This window comes from Equus caballus, chromosome 14, assembly GCF_041296265.1.
Source record: "Equus caballus isolate H_3958 breed thoroughbred chromosome 14, TB-T2T, whole genome shotgun sequence".
Taxonomy (NCBI): Eukaryota; Metazoa; Chordata; class Mammalia; order Perissodactyla; family Equidae; genus Equus; species Equus caballus.
The window spans coordinates 75,416,825-75,434,927 of record NC_091697.1 but is presented as its reverse complement, the minus strand read 5'-3'; the positions used below and the strand labels follow the sequence as shown (position 1 = coordinate 75,434,927).

The window sequence follows — 18,103 nt, the reverse complement described above, 5'->3', positions numbered from 1 at the left end:
CTCATGGCCCCTTACTCTATTCTCAAAGCCAGCAATAGCAGGTTGAGTTCTCAAAATGAATCACTCTGACTCCCTCTTCTGTCCCTTTTCCACTTTTAAGAACCCTTGTGATTACTTTGAGCCCACTTGGATAATTCAGGATAATCTCTCTGGCAGAAGGTCAAAATGATTAACAATCTTAATTCCACCTGCAAAATTGCAAAGAGAGAGAGAAAATTTAATTCTCCTTTGCCATCTAACATAAAATCTCCACGAGTTATGGAGATTAAAATATGGACATATTCAGGGGGCGATTTTCTGCCGAGCTCATTAACTATAAAATGTCTTTCCTCTTTTCTTGATTTTTTTTTAAAAAAACAACTTACTGTTTAAGCAAAGATAATAATATTCTAATGTGGGGCTACTAACATGCAAAAATAAATATGACAATAGCACAAAGGACAAAGAATGGAAAGGAACTATATTTCTCCAAGGTTTCTAAATTTTATGTAAAATGTTATGATATTAATCCTAAACAAATCATGATAAATTAAGGAATCAAACTGTAAGCCATAGAGAAACCACTAAAAATAATAATGATAAAAAATAGTATAGATAGGTAAGACATCAATAGAGAAAGTAAAATGGAGCACCAAAAACATTCAAATAACACAAAGTATAGTAGGAAAGGAGAAACAAACCAACAAAAAATAAATAGAATAAATAGAAAAAAAAGAGCAAGATGGTAGACTTAAACTCCAAAATATTAATAACTACATTAACTGTAAATATACTAAACATTCATTTTAAAAGGTAGAGATAGTCAGACTAGATTAAAAAAAAAAAGAACAAGCCCAACTGTATGCTGTCTACAAGAGATGGGCTTCAAATATAAAGACATACTCAGGCTTAAAGTAAGATTAAAAGGATACACCATGTGAGCATCAGAAACATCTAATAGCTATAGACACACACACATACAACACATGTGTGTGTAGTGGACATGAAGAAAGGAGTATTACCAAAACAAAGAGGACACTTCATAATGAGAAAAAGGTCAATTCATCAGGAAGACCAAAAAAACACCACAAGTAAGTATACACCTAATACCAGAGTTTCAAAATAATGTGAAGCAAAAACTGACAGAACTTTAGTGAAACACACAAATCCACAATCATTGTTGGAAATTTTAACATCCCTCTCTCAATAACTGAAAAGAAAAAGAAATCAGAAAAGACATAGACTATCTTAAACAACACTATCAGCTAACTAGATCTACCTGACGTTTCTGGACTACACCCAACGACTGAAGATGTTCATTCTTTCCAGGTCCACCAGATCATTCACCACTAAAGACCACATGCCAGGTCTTAAAACAAGTCTCAATAAATTTCAGAGGATTAAATCTTACAGATTTTTTTTTTTTTTTTACCACAACAGAATTAAATTAGAAACAGTAATGAGATATCTAGAAAATCCCCAAATGTTTGAAAATTAAACAACACACTACTAAAAAATCCATGGTCAAATAAATTACAAGCAAAATTAAAAATTATTTTGAACTGCGTGCTAATGAAAACAATGCTTATCAAAATATGTGAGATAGTTAAAACAGGGCTTAGAGGGAAACATAACTTTATACTGACAATAAAAAAGAAGAAAGGTTTAAAATCAGAGTCACCTTAAGAAGATGAAAAAAGATGAGCAAATAGAAGACAAAAGAAGTAGGAAGGAAGTAATAAAGAATGGAAATCAATGAAATAGACAAAAGATAACAGAGAAAATAAATAAGACCCTAAATTGGTTCTCCGAAAAGATAGATTAAGAAAAAAATTAAGAGAACACACAAATTGTCAACATCAGGAATGAAAGAAATGATATCACAATAGATGCTAAAAGGATACTAAATAATTATGATGAATAAAGTTTTGCTAACGTTTTTGACAACTTAGATAAAATGAACAAATTCTTTTAAAAACACATATTACCTAAACCTATACCCAACAAGTAGAAAGTCTGAATAACCCAATATCTGTTAAAAAAAAAAAAAAAAAAGAGTTTGTAAGTTAAAACTTCCCACAAAGAAAATTCCAGGCAGAGATCGTTTCGCTGGTGAATTATATCAAATATTTGAGGAAAGAATCTAGCCAGTACAATAAAGGAAGAAATAAAAATAGAAGGCAAATAAATATTTTCTTTAGAAATAAAGAAAAGCTGTCTCTGTTCACAAACAATGACTACAAAAGTAGAAATTTCAAAAAAGAAAGCTTCTAGAGCTAAGAAGTCAATTTAACAAGGTTGCAGGATGACAAGATACAATATCAGTATTTAAAAAAATCCATTTTACTAAATGCTAACAAATAATTGGAAAATAACATTGTAAAAAGTAAAGTTCAATATCATTAAACTATCAACTATTTAGGATCAAATTTAATAACATAACTGCAATAACTGTACTAAAAACTATGAAATATTGCTGAAAGAAGTTAAAGACTTAAACAGATGCATAAGACATTAATTTTCTTAAAACTGATCTACAGATTCAACGTAATCCTAATCTAAAGCCTGCAGTTTTTCAGCGGGGGGAAGTTGGGGAGACTAACAAGTTGATTCAAAAATTTATATAGAACTGCAAAGGACCTAAAATAACTTAAAATTTTTTGAAAAAAAGAAGGACAAAGTTGGAGAATTTACACTGCCTGATTCAAGTTTTACTATAAAGCTACAATAACAAAGACAACATGGTGGCTTAGAGACAGATGAATAGATCAATGAAACAAAACTGCCCCACATATAAGCAGTCAACTGATTTTCAACAAAGGCCCCAAGGCATTTCAACAAATGGTACTGAAATAACTGGATAAATACCTGGAAGAAAACTTCTCAGTATCTACCTCTACCCCATTAATTCTAGATGGATCACAGACCTAAATATAAGAGCAAAATCTATGAAGCTGCTAGAAAAAGATCTGAGGAAATCTTTCTGGCCTTAGGGTAGGCAAATATTTAAGACGCAAAAAAGCCTAAACTACAAATGAAAAAGATGATGTATTGGTCTTCATTAAAATTTAAAATGTCTGCTCATCAAAACACAATTTAAGAACATGACAAGGCAAACTGCAGCCAGGAAGAAAGTATTCACAACATCCATATCTGAAAAAGAACTTATATCTAGAATATACAAAGAACCCTACAAAAAAAAAACCAAACAATTAAAAATGGGCAAAAACTTGAACAGATACTTTACAAATGAAGATATACAAGTAACTAATGAGCACAGGAAAATGTGGTTACCTTCATTAGTCATTAGGGAAATACTAATTAAAACCACAATGGGATACCACTCCAAGCCCACTAGACTTGCTAAAATTAGCAAGACAGACAAAACCAAATATTGGAATGAATGGGGTGGAACTGGAACACTCATACATTGCGAGTAGGGGTGTAAAATGATAACCACCTCTTTGGAAATCATTTTAGTAGTTTCTTATAAAATTAAATATGGTTAGAATTATGCTCAAACCCAGCAATTGCACGCCCAGTTATTTACCCCAAGGCAAAAGATAACATACTCCACAGGTACACTTGTACAGAATGTCTATAGCAGCTTTTAACATAACAGCAAAAACTGGAAACAATCCAAACGCCCATCAAGAAAAGAATAGATAAACTAATTGTGGTATTATTCAAAAATTTTAACTAAGCACTGATACATACAACATGGATTAATCTCAAAAACATTATGTTGAGTGAAAGAAAGCCAGATTTAAAGAGTATTCTTGTATGCTTACATTTATACAAAGTTTAGTAAGAGACAAAAACTAACCCATGGTGACAGAAGTCAGACCAGTGGTTGTCTATGGGGCGTGGAGCCTGACTAGAAGGAGCATGAGGGACCTCCTGTTATTCTATATCTTGATTGGGGTGATGGACACACTGTACAGACATTTATCAAAATTCATTGACTTGTACACAAGAACAAGAGTATTTCACTGTATGTAATTTCACCTCAAGTTATCTCAATTAAAAAAGAAGTTTATTCCTTAGGCTGTTATATGAATCTCAGATCATTCAATTAAAATAATTAAATTCCCAGGCCCACATATTTGCCCCACAATATAATTGGATATAATTGAATATAATACTCAACAACTTTGGATCATTCTATTTATCAATTTAATTTATAAATGAATTGTTCCATTTATTTACTATTGCTTCCAGTAATATTTTTTGACTTCTTCAAAATTTCTGTATAGAATTTTTCCTAATTTTATTTTACCCCCCCTTTTTTTAATAAATGAAATTTACTATTGGCATTTAATTGAATTTAGAGTGCTTTAGAAATGATTAGAAAAACTGAATGCTGTTTTTAACATTTAATACCAAGTCACCAAACCTTGTGCATTACAAGTCCTCCATAGAAAAAGATGCTACATGGAAAGGGAAAAACATGTGGCAAAAGATTTACCTATGACTATGTTGGCACCTGATCTTAGGGTTCTGTGCCTTTTGGGTAAATTGTCTTCAATGAGGTGTTGATTCATCCAGATCTAAAGCTCTCTTGTTTAAGGGAGCTAGGAGGAGGCAGTAGCCAAGAGGAAACTTTTCATTAACTTTTGCTTTATTTATTTATTTTTTGTGAAGAAGATTGGCCCTGAGATCTGTTGACAATCCTCCTCTTTTTGCTTGAGGAAGACTGTCATTGAGCTAACATCTGTGCCAATCTTTCCTCTATTTTATATGGGATGCTGCCACAGTGTGGCTTGACATGCAGTGCTAGGTTCACACCCGGGATCCAAACCTGCGAACCCCAGGCTGCTGAAGTGCAGCACATGAACTTAACCACTATGCCACCAGGTGGCCCCTAACTTCTTCTTTAAATGGAACATTCTAGTTAGGTTCCAGAACAAAAACATTATGGAATAATGTGTAAATCTATAATGGTCTACACTGTTTAGTGACTACTTGCAAATTTCCTATTACAAAACAAACAGACATCAATCATTATAATGTATTACTGATAGAAACAAAAAGACAAAACAAGCATCTAAGACTGAGAAGCGTCTCTTAGAGGTACAGAGGGTTCTGGGGTGTACCCTCCGGCGTCCTCTCCTGGCTTCTGTTAACCCGAGCTGGCACCCTTCTGCCTGGCTCCCTCACCTACCTCTACAGTTTGTCTTTACACCCATTCTTCAGCGTCCTTCTACTGCCCTGAGACACTTATCCTTCCTTCCATGTGTAAGCAACACCAGACATCTAACCAACCAGTATCACAAAGGGATAGGTAGTTAGTCCCCACTTATTTTAAAAAAGTATGCTTTGGGAAGTGGGGTTGGGAGTCTAAATCTGAATGATTCACACATTAAAAAAAAAACATATAAACTTGATCAGCCCAAAAGAAAATTAATCTGGGGGACTGGCAATCTCATCGTTACGGGGTAATTGTGTTCACACAAGGCATTGCCTAGCAACGGAAGGAGCAGGCAAATCCCACCATTCGGGTGTAATGAATCACTCACAGACTCCTGCTCACAAATGGTAATTTGATGGGAAGATATTCACATCTGGTTTAATCTGGAACAAGACTTCAGAGAATTCTGCAGACTCAAACCGAGAGAAGCAGCAGGTATTTCACCAATACCCAAGCTCCAGAACAAAGACTATTCCTACTTACTCAGTTGAATGATTGCTTTTGTTTAAAAACAAAACAAAACACGGTTTTGATAGCCTTGTTGTTTATGACATTCTGTTTTGGCTATGCTCCAACTTCGATGGCTTCAGCACAGTTAATGAATGTCACAAATATAAAAAGGTAAATATGACAAACAAACAATGGGATAATCATGGTTGAACTAAATTACTTTAGAAGACCTCAAAGAGACAGCCCAATTTGCCCTACAATCCGCAAGCCACTTCAAGCTCAGTGTTTCTGAATCAAAAAAGAGACCACATACGAGCGAGATCTGTGTCTGGATCGTCTGTTGTTGGAGTCCGCCTGGTTTTTTTCCTTTTGTCTCCTTAATACGGCTTCCCACTGAGGCGCTGAATCAACCATATCATTCTCCTGCCGTATTCTGGAAAGAAAAGACCATTCATCTGAAGTCAACATCCACACACAGTGCTTTGTTTCTCGCTTCGTCCTGCATCTGCTTTTAAAAGTTATCAAATAAGTTATTTAAAAATTATTAAGAAATGAAAAGTTATTTAAGAAGAAGCAACTTCATTAAAATCAGTCAAAGCTAAGAATGTATTAACTGAATTAAAATATCCATAAGTAGATAAGTATATATTATAATACTTATACATAAATTTTACTATATTACGTAGTTTCAGACTTCTGTCTTTGACTTAAAATTTCCCAAGAAAAAGATGTGTCAAACAAAAATTTACCTAAAACATATTTACGTTTTGACTAAACAGTGGTGTCTGCTATAGATCTAATCTTAAATCATGAAACAAAATCATGTTTTTAAATGTACTAAAGTAGCAATGAATAATTTTACTTTGAAATGCTGTTAAAAATTCACAGTAATCATCAAAGTTTTCATGGACAATAGGTGCCAGGCACAATTCCCTTGATTTTTTTTTTTGGTGCAGAAGATTGGCCCTGAGCTAAAATCTGTGCCAGTCTTCTTCTATTTTGTATGTGGGACGCCTCCACAGCATGGTTTGATGAGCAGTGTGTAGGTCTGTGCCTGGGATTCAAACCCATGAACCCCAGGCTGCCGAAGCAGAGCACGTGAACTTAACCACTACATCACCAGGTCAGCCCCTAATTCCCATTTTTTAAGATAGAAAACTAGAAAGTACAAAAAGTTAAATATGATGGCATCACGCATTAGCAGCTGAGTAGGCACACACCATTCTGATTCATGCTCATAAGTTGAAAAGGGAATGAAGGTTGAACACTCAGTCTGGTCAGGGGCCAGGCAGGAATGCAAATGAAGGAAATCCAGGGCCGGGGGAAGTGGGGAACATTGGCACCTGCCATGTGAGACCACAAGACAGTGTTACCAAATCCTCTCATTCTTTAAAGATAATCCACAAATCTTGACTTTTAAAGTGAACTTTTCAATTTTAAGTATTGGCAACCAATTCTGAATGTTAAGATACTGTACGTACCTAATAAAACCTATCTATGGGCCACATGACAGAAGTTTTGGATATCTGTTATATCAAGTCTTTCTAATAATGAGGATAAAGAGTTAGAGAAGGGGGAAGCAAGTGCTTAATTAATGAGTAAATATTGTCTGGAATGCACTGCAATGATGCTGTGAAGCCATGAGTATTCCTTGCAAAAATCAAACACCTGTTATCTGAATATTTGACTCTTAATTTATGTGAGTTCTTCAGAAAACTGTTCCAGCGTGTTCATTTCACATGCTGACGCTCCCAGGGTGTGGAAGAACAGTGTGGAATCACAGGGTAAGCATCCCAGTACTGTGACTGCATGAGCATAACTGCTTGAGAACAAAAATGCAAAGAACAGACAAGTTTGGAGTCATTTCTCTCTCTGAACAGATGTCTTTTGGTTGCCCTGTTACAGCACTTAGTACAGACTGTGGGGTGGATATCTGGATTTGCTCATAAATGCAAATCAGTAGATGGGTGACAAATATTCCTTTCACGTATAACTTAACTGGAGACAATGTAAAGCAAATTCAGGTAAAAAAAAGAACAGTACCTTATAGGGAAGAAACCATTTAAATCGCTCTAGATTAAAGAGGAATTATGTTCAATGAAAAATTATCTGTAACATACTTCAAGCCTTTGAACTGTGTATACTTCCTTGCTAAAGCTCTCATTTCTAATAGGTTATTTGAAAATTAACAGGATACAGTCGTAGTATGTCTCACAGATTCAAGAACATAGTTCCTTCTCTCATGGCATATACAGAGGAAATTAAAACTGAACATATACTGCTACAAATCTTCCTATTAGAAATACCTGAGGGAAAATATGAGAAGGTATGCTACTTAAGGTCACAATCATCAATTCCCATTTGAAAATGCCATGTAGCATGTACATGTGTCTGTGTGTACACACATATATACACACATACGTATTTTCATAGCCAGAATCTACAACTCTGAGCCATTCTATGTATCATGTGACAGCCAGTAACCCACCAGATCTGCTGTGGGGGAGCAGTTCTGGACACTCCCAGGACCGAGGGATCCAGAGTTAGGAAGAGACAATCAATGGGAAAATGTCAGGTTGGCAAGGAGGTATCTTCCCTCCCACAGAAACCCACACCTCACATTGCCCAGGGACAGACATAAAACCCAGGCCTCCTCACTCCTAATCCTGCACGCTTTTAGATTCTAGCTTTCATTCTGAACTGAACTGGTGCATAGTTCATGGGCAGGACTAAATTTCACAATTTTATTTTATTTTATTTTTTTAAATATTGGCACCTGAGCTAATAACTGTTGCCAATTTTTTTTTTCCTTCTTGTTCTTCTGCCCAAAGCCCCCTAGTACATAGTTGTATATTCTAGTTGTGAGTGCCTCTGGTTGTGCTAGGTGGGACGCCGCCTCAGCATGGCTTGCTGAGCAGTGCTATGTCCACACCCAGGATCCGAACCGGTGAAATCCTAGGCCACTGAAGTGGAGGGCACAAACTTAACCACTCAGCCACAGGGCCAGCCCAAAATTTCACAATTTTAAATTTAACAGGAAGTCAGCATCTTTAAATATTTTTGAGAGGTCAAGCCTACCAGCAAGGCTGAGGCCTGACTTAGGCAAACATACTTTTCCCGAAGGACAGACATTTAAAAAGGAAGCACAATTAGTGTATGCTCGTTCTCTTCTATTGGGGAATTTAGCTGGTTACCTTCATCCTCCACTGCACCCTGATAATAAAAAATTAAAACTCCTGAGACAAGAGCACACATATTTCCTGTACCTTGCTAGTAATAAGAACTAAATCAGAAAGAATCTCAGACTATGGCACATACCTTTAACTTTTATTTTTCTAATCAAAAAGTCTAAAGTGAGGGCAGTGAAACCCTGTCAGTTAATATCCTTGTGACCCACATGTTCCAAAGACAGATGCCCTCTACTGGTGGTACTGATTCATAAATATTCCAACAAGGTGCATTAAAAATGTAAGTCTCACTGGAGAGTCACAACAGAAGCACATCTTCCTGAGTAACGGGTGGTGTGGCTGCCTTAGTCTGTAATGAAGTTTGAAATTACATCCTTACAAAAGGCCTCTGGTTAATGGTGCCTCATTACAAGAATGGAAGTGTCATTTCGCCTATCAAGAAACTGCTCCAGAAAATACACGTGCTATATGTGGAAAGGAAAAATCCTAGCCCTAGAAGCAAGTATACTGTAACACTCAGTCCTTAAGAGGCAGGAGTTAACTATTTTGTTTATGTATGAATGAATAAAGGAAGCTTTAAATGTGAAAGATGTCTCCTATAAGGATTCTGCCTTGTAGGTCTCATTTATTGTTAGATGTGGGATATACAAGCATTGCTTTTTGCTCTTCTCCTGCTATATGTTAATTTTGATGTAGGGATTTACATTATGAAGAATAAAAACACTGCAAGTGTTGGATCCACATACCACCTTTTAAAAAGTCAAAATACGTTCTTATATCACTGATAGAAATGAAAGTCTCAAGGAGAAAAGAAGAGTCCATCGTAATTTACATTGGGGATGTATTCATTTTCAAATGTTGCATTTAAAGGTGAACCTCAAAAATGCTGTTTCTTTCTGATATCCTTCAATGCAATAACTCTGCATTTATCATATGTTGTCTATTTCCTCATCTACAACTACGGAGAGTTAATACTTGGGTGGGAAGTCTTATCATAACAAGGCTTTTGTTTTTTAACTAACGTATAAGGAAGAGGGTTGTTTCAGAAGAGAGCATATCTCAATGATGTTTCAGAATAGGAGAATTCTAATACATTTCTTCCAAGTCTTACCAAGCTTCAACACCCCACTTTTTCAGACTATCTACGCAATTTAGCTTTTAACTGCATTTGATACTTAAAGTTTGCAAGAGGTTTTGAAGATGAAATGCCATATAATCGTTTGGTAACAATAATGAAGATAATGACTCTTCCTAGTCTCTTCTTTCCTGTCTTCCCAATTACAATTCTACCTCTCCTGCAAAATTCTTCACCTTACCAAACGAACCCTTGTGGGTTTTACTTTGCCCTCTACGTTTATCTGGGCAATTTTGTTCCTAACAAGACCTTCCTTTATATCTGTTCTTAATTCACTTATCAGTCATTGAGATAAAGGCCATGTTTAATGCTAAACCTGAGAAATCGTACGGACCAAGTGTATAATGAAGCTTCAAGATGATACGAGAAATACACGTTGCTCCTGAGTTCTGCCTGGTTCTAGTTCTGCCATTGTCGGACTTAGAGACCCTGGGCACATCACTTATCTTCTTTGGTCAGGCAAAGATCCTTTCTAGCTTTAAAATTCTCTGTTTCTCTATTTGTTTTATTTCCAAGCCAGCCAGACATGAAACAAACCTCTACTCCTCAGCTATAGCACAGCTTTCCAGACAATTACTTCATATGGCCATTCCACTGCTAATATTAAATCTGCAGGTCCCAACTGACTGTGGACTTGTGTTTCTCATCAACCACACTCATTTTTGGATCACCTGCTATAAACCAATCTTCATTTTTTTTTTTCAGTAGTTTTTCTTCCCCAGGGAAATTTATGTTGGTTTCAGGCATCTGTCGACGTACTCCCCGAAGACCAGCAAGCAAAAAATTCATTTGCTTTTCCCACCTTCCCCCACCATCAACAAATTATTCTTATTTGCTCTTAAAGGTGCTTCTGTCTCTTCCACTTACTCCTTATGCCCTCCCTAGTAAAATGGGCTACCTTTGGTGCAATTTCCCTTTCCAACTCTCCTTCTATTTTCATAATTTTTCAACCTGCTTGATCTCACTCCCTAATCTGACAGCATTCCTCAGCGGCTGCAGCTCTGCACTTCCACAGCCATCTCTGTCAACTTTGATTATGCTCTGGAAGCCCTAAATCACCCGAATCAAATGTCTAACTCTTGATGGGACTTATTAAAGTGGAAATCAGAAGCCCTTGCAATCTGTAGCCTGGTGAACACTGTCTGTTTCCATTGGCTTTACATGGATGGCTGTCTCCATAGCCACAATTCTTACCTTGTTTGCAGCCCTACCTAAATCAGGGACAGGGCAGTAGAGAATGCCTGCAAGGAAGCAGTTACCTATTTTCAGGCTATAGAAAAGAAAGGACCACTGGTTTAAGTTTGCTATCACCCAAAACACATTTTTTCCCCAGGGCACGGGGACAATAATGTTCTTTTTTTTTTTAACCACTCTAACAACAACAAAACGGTACCAAAATCATGATCTTCTAAGATTTGCCCTACTCAGATGTATCGCCCCTGTTAGCTGCAGTGCCACAGAGGACAATTTCTTCTTCTTTTTTAGAAAAATAATATAAAAGACCCTGTGGAACATATTTAAAATATTTAAAACCATCTCAATCCATTATTCAGATACAGGTTCAAAAAGACATCTAAAAGGCAGGAAAAAACTCTAACAACATTTGTGGCAGAACAAATTAATGTTAGAAACACTGACTTCTTTTTTTGCTAAAGGGAGCCGGGCCCTGTTTTACAGATAGAACAGGGACTTCAGACAACACTGAGCAGTGCGGACCGTTCTCATTAGTCTAATAGCACCTGCCTATGCAGGCACTTTCTCCTCTTCAAAGCACATCATTATCTCCGGGATCTTTACAAACCTCCTGTGAGGTGGGCAGGGCAGGTATTATTCCACTTTGCATATGAGAAAACTAAGATTCAGAGGATAAAGTAACCAGCTCCTAGCCACAGACCTCTTCAAAGCAGGGTCAAATTCATAATGCAGGCTCCCTAATTCTTTGTTCTGTGCTCTGCTGCACCTGCATGCACACACACATGTGCACACACACAGCCTCACATACATAACTCATGTGTTTATGAGGCAAACATCCCAGAATAAAATTAGAGAAAGGTCCAAATGGTCCCCTGTTGCCAATTTATTCTAGTCCTGCTCTTACCCCAAGCTTTTCTCATTTCTTACTCTTAATCCTCACCAGGCTCCAAAGTTACTTCCACTTTTATGCTTATGCAAAAAACACCAGACTATTTCTCCGAGTCCCTGACCCCTACCTGCTCCAAATCTCCCACTTCAAAATCCTAAAAGCCTAGCAACACATCAAAGCTAATGACTGAGTAATTCACAGATTCTCCCCAGTGAATGCTCCAAGGACTGCTGATTTTCATGAATAGCACAAAGGATATTTTGCAGACCAGTTTCTTTGAATGTGAAGGATATTTTATATTAAGTTCAAGGCATTTTCAGGGAAAGCTGGTTTGTGAAACGTTTCACTCTGATAAGGGTACTTCCTAGGCCCTCCTTCAACATACACCCTGGGCAAGTCCCGAGCGTGGCCTATAGGCTCAAACCTCTAGACACCAGTTGGCTGACCCTTCTGATCTCAGGTACAAGATTCAAAATTCTAACTAGTGAAAACTAATACAATCTAATATTCACATAGATCATTAACGTCATACTGCCTTGTACTTGGTATTTTCCCAGTCTGATGAATTTAATTGAACCAATTATTTCACAAATCAGTATAGGAAAGTAATTTTAAGCATTTTAGTTTTTAATCCCACCAGTAAACTGAAATATCAATTTCATTTCCCACTATCCACCTGCCCTTCACTATTTAAATCATAATGATCACTTCAGAAGTTTCTGGGGGTCACATAGTCACCCCCTTAAGAACCTGTTAAAAGCTACAGACTCTATCAACAGAAAATTGTACACTTGGAAACACACAGAACTTTACAGACAATTTCATAGGGTTATGAGACCCCTAAAACCCACCCATGGATCAGAGGATAAGAATACCTGGTCTAAAAATAACTAAATATGTACAGATAGGGAAAGTGAGAGAATGGAAGATGGGACTAAAGGAAAAGGGGAAAAAGCTGGAAAGGGGTAAGGAGATGAGGGACAGGCAAAGAAGAGGCCCAATTTCAAACTTAGATACTGAACTGTGTGGTTTTATACCCCAAAGTGCCCTCATCTCTTAGATTTCATTTGATTTTTACAGTAACTCATTCAACAAAAAAGATTATACACCTCACTTTAACGATGAGAAAACTAAGATTTAAACTGGTTACAAGAGTTGCCCAAGGTCAAACACCAGTACCTGGCAGAACCACAACCCTGACCCACAACCTCAGGAGATTGTAACATATCATTGGCTCCTAAGTGGAGACAGAATTCAGAGAAGACAGAAGAAAGGAAGAAAGAGTGGGAAAGAAGCCAAGAAAAGAAGAAGAAAGGAACCGAGTGAGTAAAGATAAAGTGATAGATTTAAAAGGGAGGCCCAAGAATAGAGATGATGAGGAGGAGACAAGTAGAGACACTAGAGGGAAACAAGGATTTTATGTCACCTTAGATGTTATAACAAGAAACTGTGCTGCAACTTCCAGCTAGTTATAAAAAGGGAGTGAAACACTATCTTCTCAAACTTCAATACCTAGAAAACTATAGGATACTCATCCACATTATGAAAACAGTAAAGAAAGAACAACTGACGTGGAAAGCGGGGGAAGACAGGCAGACAATCCCCCGAATCAAGGGGGAGCTGAGGCCTCCTGCGGGTGTAGGAAACAGCATGGGATGAAACCCTGCAGTTAACGCACAGCTGAGAAAAGAGCCCTCACAAATCTGGCCTCGTTGGTTCTGGACACAAAGGTGAGAGAAGCAGGTTTATCTACAGTTACATTTTTCTAAAATCGAAACTAAACAAAACAACAATCTTTGTTTCTAACATTAGCATTCCAGGGTTGGTGTGGATTATGATTTTTTTAATGGTTGTTTAAAGCCCTAACTACTGCTTTAGATAAAGTTGATTTCTAAACATTGTTTTATTAACTTTTCTCTTCACACAAAATGAGAGATGTTTAAAGTGTTATCTCTGGGAACAGCAAAGCAGCTTATGCTCCAATAGGTAGACTTGGTGAGAAAACACTATTTCCAGAGAGGCCTCAAAACCTAACAGGAAAGATTTCCTTATGTTAAAAAAAAAAAAAAAAAAATCCAGCAAGAAGGAATGGGGCAAAGGGAACAACATCCTGAAGACCACACACACTCTCCAGAAAGTAAACCCAACTCTGTCTGGGCTCCCCCAGAAAGAAACATCGTGGGCTTCAAAACCGTGTGTGAAAAGCAAATCTGTGTGGTCGGCACCCCTCTTTCCTAGGGGCAGGCTCTGGTTGCGAAAGTGCTGAAGCATCCGGGGCTGAATTTAGCGACCTTGCTGGCAGGAAGTAGAGCATCAGCAGGTTCAAGATTCGGTTTGCCTCATTCTAGGGTTACCAGAGTCCTTTAACAAAAGCACAGAGGATGCTGCCGAGAGCTTGGCTGGGTCACACTCTTGGCTGAAGTAAGAAAGGACGAATGAGGTTGAAGAGATCCATCCTCTCCCCTAAAAAGGAGTCTTTTGCACAAGTAGGATGTCAGACACCAAGAGACAACCCTTCATCACGGACACAAGACATATTGGGACCATTAGCAGGGCTGTAGTTTAAATATTCAGATCTAGGCATCCTGATGTGGAATGAGTGGGTTCTGGCAAAATTTAGAAGGTCAATGATAGGATAGAAGGGGTTGGCAGTAGCACAGCATAACGGGTAAGTGGCACCCAGAGACAGTGTGATGTGTGTGCACCCTCTTTCCCTGCACAGTGTCACCTGCTGCACCAGAATTTTCAGGAATGGGGATTAGAACTGGAAGACATATTTCTTCCTGTGCCTACTTTTTGCTATGCCCCTGAGAGCTAGCCTCTGGACCTCATCTTTTACAGATAAAGGCAACTTATGTAACCCTAGGGCAGTCTTTCTGCAGGTAAAATAAATGAGTTTGAAAGCCTTTGTGTCAGAGCGTGTTTTGAAAGTGATTTCTCACTAATAGCCTTACAAAGCACACTGGCATTTAAACATTCAGAACCACCATCAGGCTAAAATATACTATTTATACAGTACAAAGAAAGCCGACCTAAAAAATTGCTCATGGGGGCAGGGGAAGAAACTCTTGAGGGAGAAAGCCCCTATAAGAAACACTGAAGCCGGGGCAACTAGATCAGCAAGGAGCTATTTAAGGATTCGTCGGCAACCTTCAAATAGCGTTTCACTTTTAACAGCAAATGTCACCATGAGCACTTCTGGCCCCAAAACACACTGTTTTTAAAAAGACCACCTTCTGACAACTTGAGACTAGAGCATCTCCAAGCACATCTTAGAATACTGCAAGCAAAACAGAAATACATTTGTTAAGATACTAGCTTGATCAATACGCACAAAATACGAGGGGAAAAAGTGGGATTTTTTTTGTTTTTTGCATTGTTTTGTGTTGTTCGTGCAGATACTGAATTTTAGAGCAGGAAGAGGGTACCTGAGGGAGAACTACTCTTCACAATTGGGTTTTTTCAGATGAAGAAACTGAAATCGTTTCCTTGAGAAAGGTGTCATAACACACTGAGATCTCACCTCTCTCTAGTGTGATTCCAGCCCCTAAGAATGCTCCACACTGAAAGCTTTCCTAAGAAAATGGTCCACTCCTACAATGCTGTCTGGGCTATTATTACAGAGGCTTTGTAGTTAGAGAGGGAGGCCGACTCAACGAGTGCCGAGCACAAGGGCTCCGAGCACTAAAGAATCTTGGAGATTATCTCATCCGACTTCCTCATTTACAGAAGAGAAAAAGACAACCCAGAAAAGTAAGGCAACCAGGCCAGAGTTCCACATCAGGTGACAATGGGTTTCCCCAACAGTGGCATTACTGACATTTTTTGGATCACATAGTTCTTTGTTGTAGTGGGCTGTCCTGTGCCTTGTAGGATGTTTAGCAGCATCTCTGGCCAGCAGCAATCCCTCCACCCAACTGTGACAATCAAAAGTGTCTCAAAACATTGCCAACTATCCTCAGGGAGCGGAGCGGGAGGACAAAACTGCCCCCAGTTGAGAAGCACTGGGTTAGAAACTGGTGCAACCAGCAACCAAATCCTTCACACTCCCAAACTGGGGCTCTTTCACTACGTGAACACTTGTTTTCAAATAAATAGTTTGGAATTAGGAAGAACTGATTAATGCATTAAGCCATCACTAATACTGATTACATGCTCTTAAAAATAGTCAAAGGTACGAACTAACTGCATTTAACCATCTAATTGCGTGTGCCTGACATGAATATAAACACATATTTGCATGTATATCTACATGAGGCGGAAACTTTGAAATCTATGAAACAATGAATCTCTTATTTTTGGTTGGGCAAAATACAGTAATGTCGTGTTAAAAGATACTTTGGGGAGAATTCCCTCCGCAAATGGTAAAATTTCTTACCACTCAAACAAATTCACTACACATTGTACATAAATATAGATCTTTTTTTTTAATTAACAAGAAGGAAACTCATTCTCAAGTTGTTTAATCATCTTATAAAGATAAGAAACTCAGTGCAAAGAGCTAAGGTTTCCTAACAATGTGTCAAAATGGTGCCAGATTCCTTAAATACAGATGAGAATATCAGGCTTAAAAGTACATAGAATACACAGCTTCTGTCACCAACAGCAGCCTCTGATTTCGGAGTTCCAGTTAGCTATGATATTCCAATATTACCTGTTTCTCTTTTTCCGGTGTTCTCTGTTAGAGTTTTCTGATTCACTACCGCTGCTTGTGTTACAGCGTGAGCGCGACCTGAAGACAAAATGACAAGAGTAAAAGAAAAAGCCCACATTTGTGACAGATAAAAAATTTCAGAAAGGTTCACATTAGTTCTTTAGAATTAATTTTGCAGCAAAATTTCTAATCCAACTATAAGTAGCTGTATTATCCCTCTCCTAGTCGGTGTTTCTCACTTCAGTCAGACATGAATAAGTCTACAGAAAGGTGAAAGCAGATTAAGGCGAACATCACCATGCACCCAGACAGGACCACAAAATCAAGCGCTTCCAACAGAACCCTGACAGCGCAAAGCTACAAGCCCCGGTGGTGGACTAAATATGGACACCAAGTCCTGTCAACCCCACCCCACATGAAGAGAAGCAGAGTTTATCCCTGCCTCTTCAATTTGTGCTGGTCCTGTGACTGGTTTTATTAACACAGTGAGGTGGACGGGACACTCTTGCCAGCTCCCGGACTATCACCTTAACAGGGCTGGTAGCTCCTGCTTCCTCACAGCCGCCATCTCAAGAAGCCTAGGCCACCAGGTGGAGAGACCAAGGAGAGAAAGAGAGACCCCAGGCCTCTTACTCATTCTCCCGAGACGCCAAACATAAGAGAGAGAGGCCTCAAATATTCCAGCCTCGCCTGCCATCCAACTGCAGCTCTACGGGGACCAGCAAGACTAGCTACAGAATGGCTTGTTCAGCCAGCAGACAGACAGGAGTCCCCCCTTATCCAGGGTTTCAGTTACCCATGGTCAACTGAAGTCTGAAAATATTAAATGAAAAAGCCCAGAAATAAACAATTCATAAGTTTTAAATTGTGTGCCATTCTGAGTAGTGGGATGAAATCTTGGGCTGTCCCACTCAGTCCTGGTGGGACAGGAATCATCCTTTTGTCCAGCATATCCACGCTGCGCACGCTACCCGCCTGTTAGTCACTTAGTAGCCGTCTCAGGTATTAGATCTACTATCGCGGCACTTGAGTTCAGGTAACCCTTACTTTACTTAATAATGTGTAAGAGTAGTGACGCTGACAATTCAGATATGACAAAGAGAAGCCTAAAAGTGCTTCCTCTAAGTGAAAAGGTGAATGTCCTCGACTTAATAAGGAAAGAAAAAAAAGTACACTGAGGTTGCTAAGATCTATGGTAACTTTTATTACAGTATACTGTTATGATTGTTTGATTTTATTATTAGTTATTGCTGTTAATCTCTTACTGTGCCTAATTTATAAATAAAACTTTATCATAGGTATGTATATATAGGAAAAAACATAGTATAGATAGGATTCAGTACTATCCACAGTTTCAGGCATCCACTGGGGGGTCTTGTAACATATCCCCCATGGATGGGGGGAAGCACTGTATACAAGATAT

The 18,103-nt window shown here is 38.2% G+C and overlaps 1 protein-coding gene across 5 annotated transcripts in view; it reads right to left on the bottom strand.

Moving 5' to 3' along the window:
- The window catches only part of EPB41L4A (erythrocyte membrane protein band 4.1 like 4A), a 249,198-nt gene that overhangs the window by 16,764 nt on the left and 214,331 nt on the right, over positions 1 to 18,103 (bottom strand). For all 5 annotated transcript variants that reach the window (XM_014730732.3, XM_023617865.2, XM_070234449.1 and 2 more), the window contains 2 exons: positions 16,681 to 16,758; positions 5,934 to 6,053 (listed from right to left, as the gene is read on the bottom strand). In XM_014730732.3, coding sequence (XP_014586218.1) covers positions 5,934 to 6,053; positions 16,681 to 16,758 — 198 coding nt within the window. The remainder of the gene's footprint in view (positions 1 to 5,933; positions 6,054 to 16,680; positions 16,759 to 18,103) is intronic.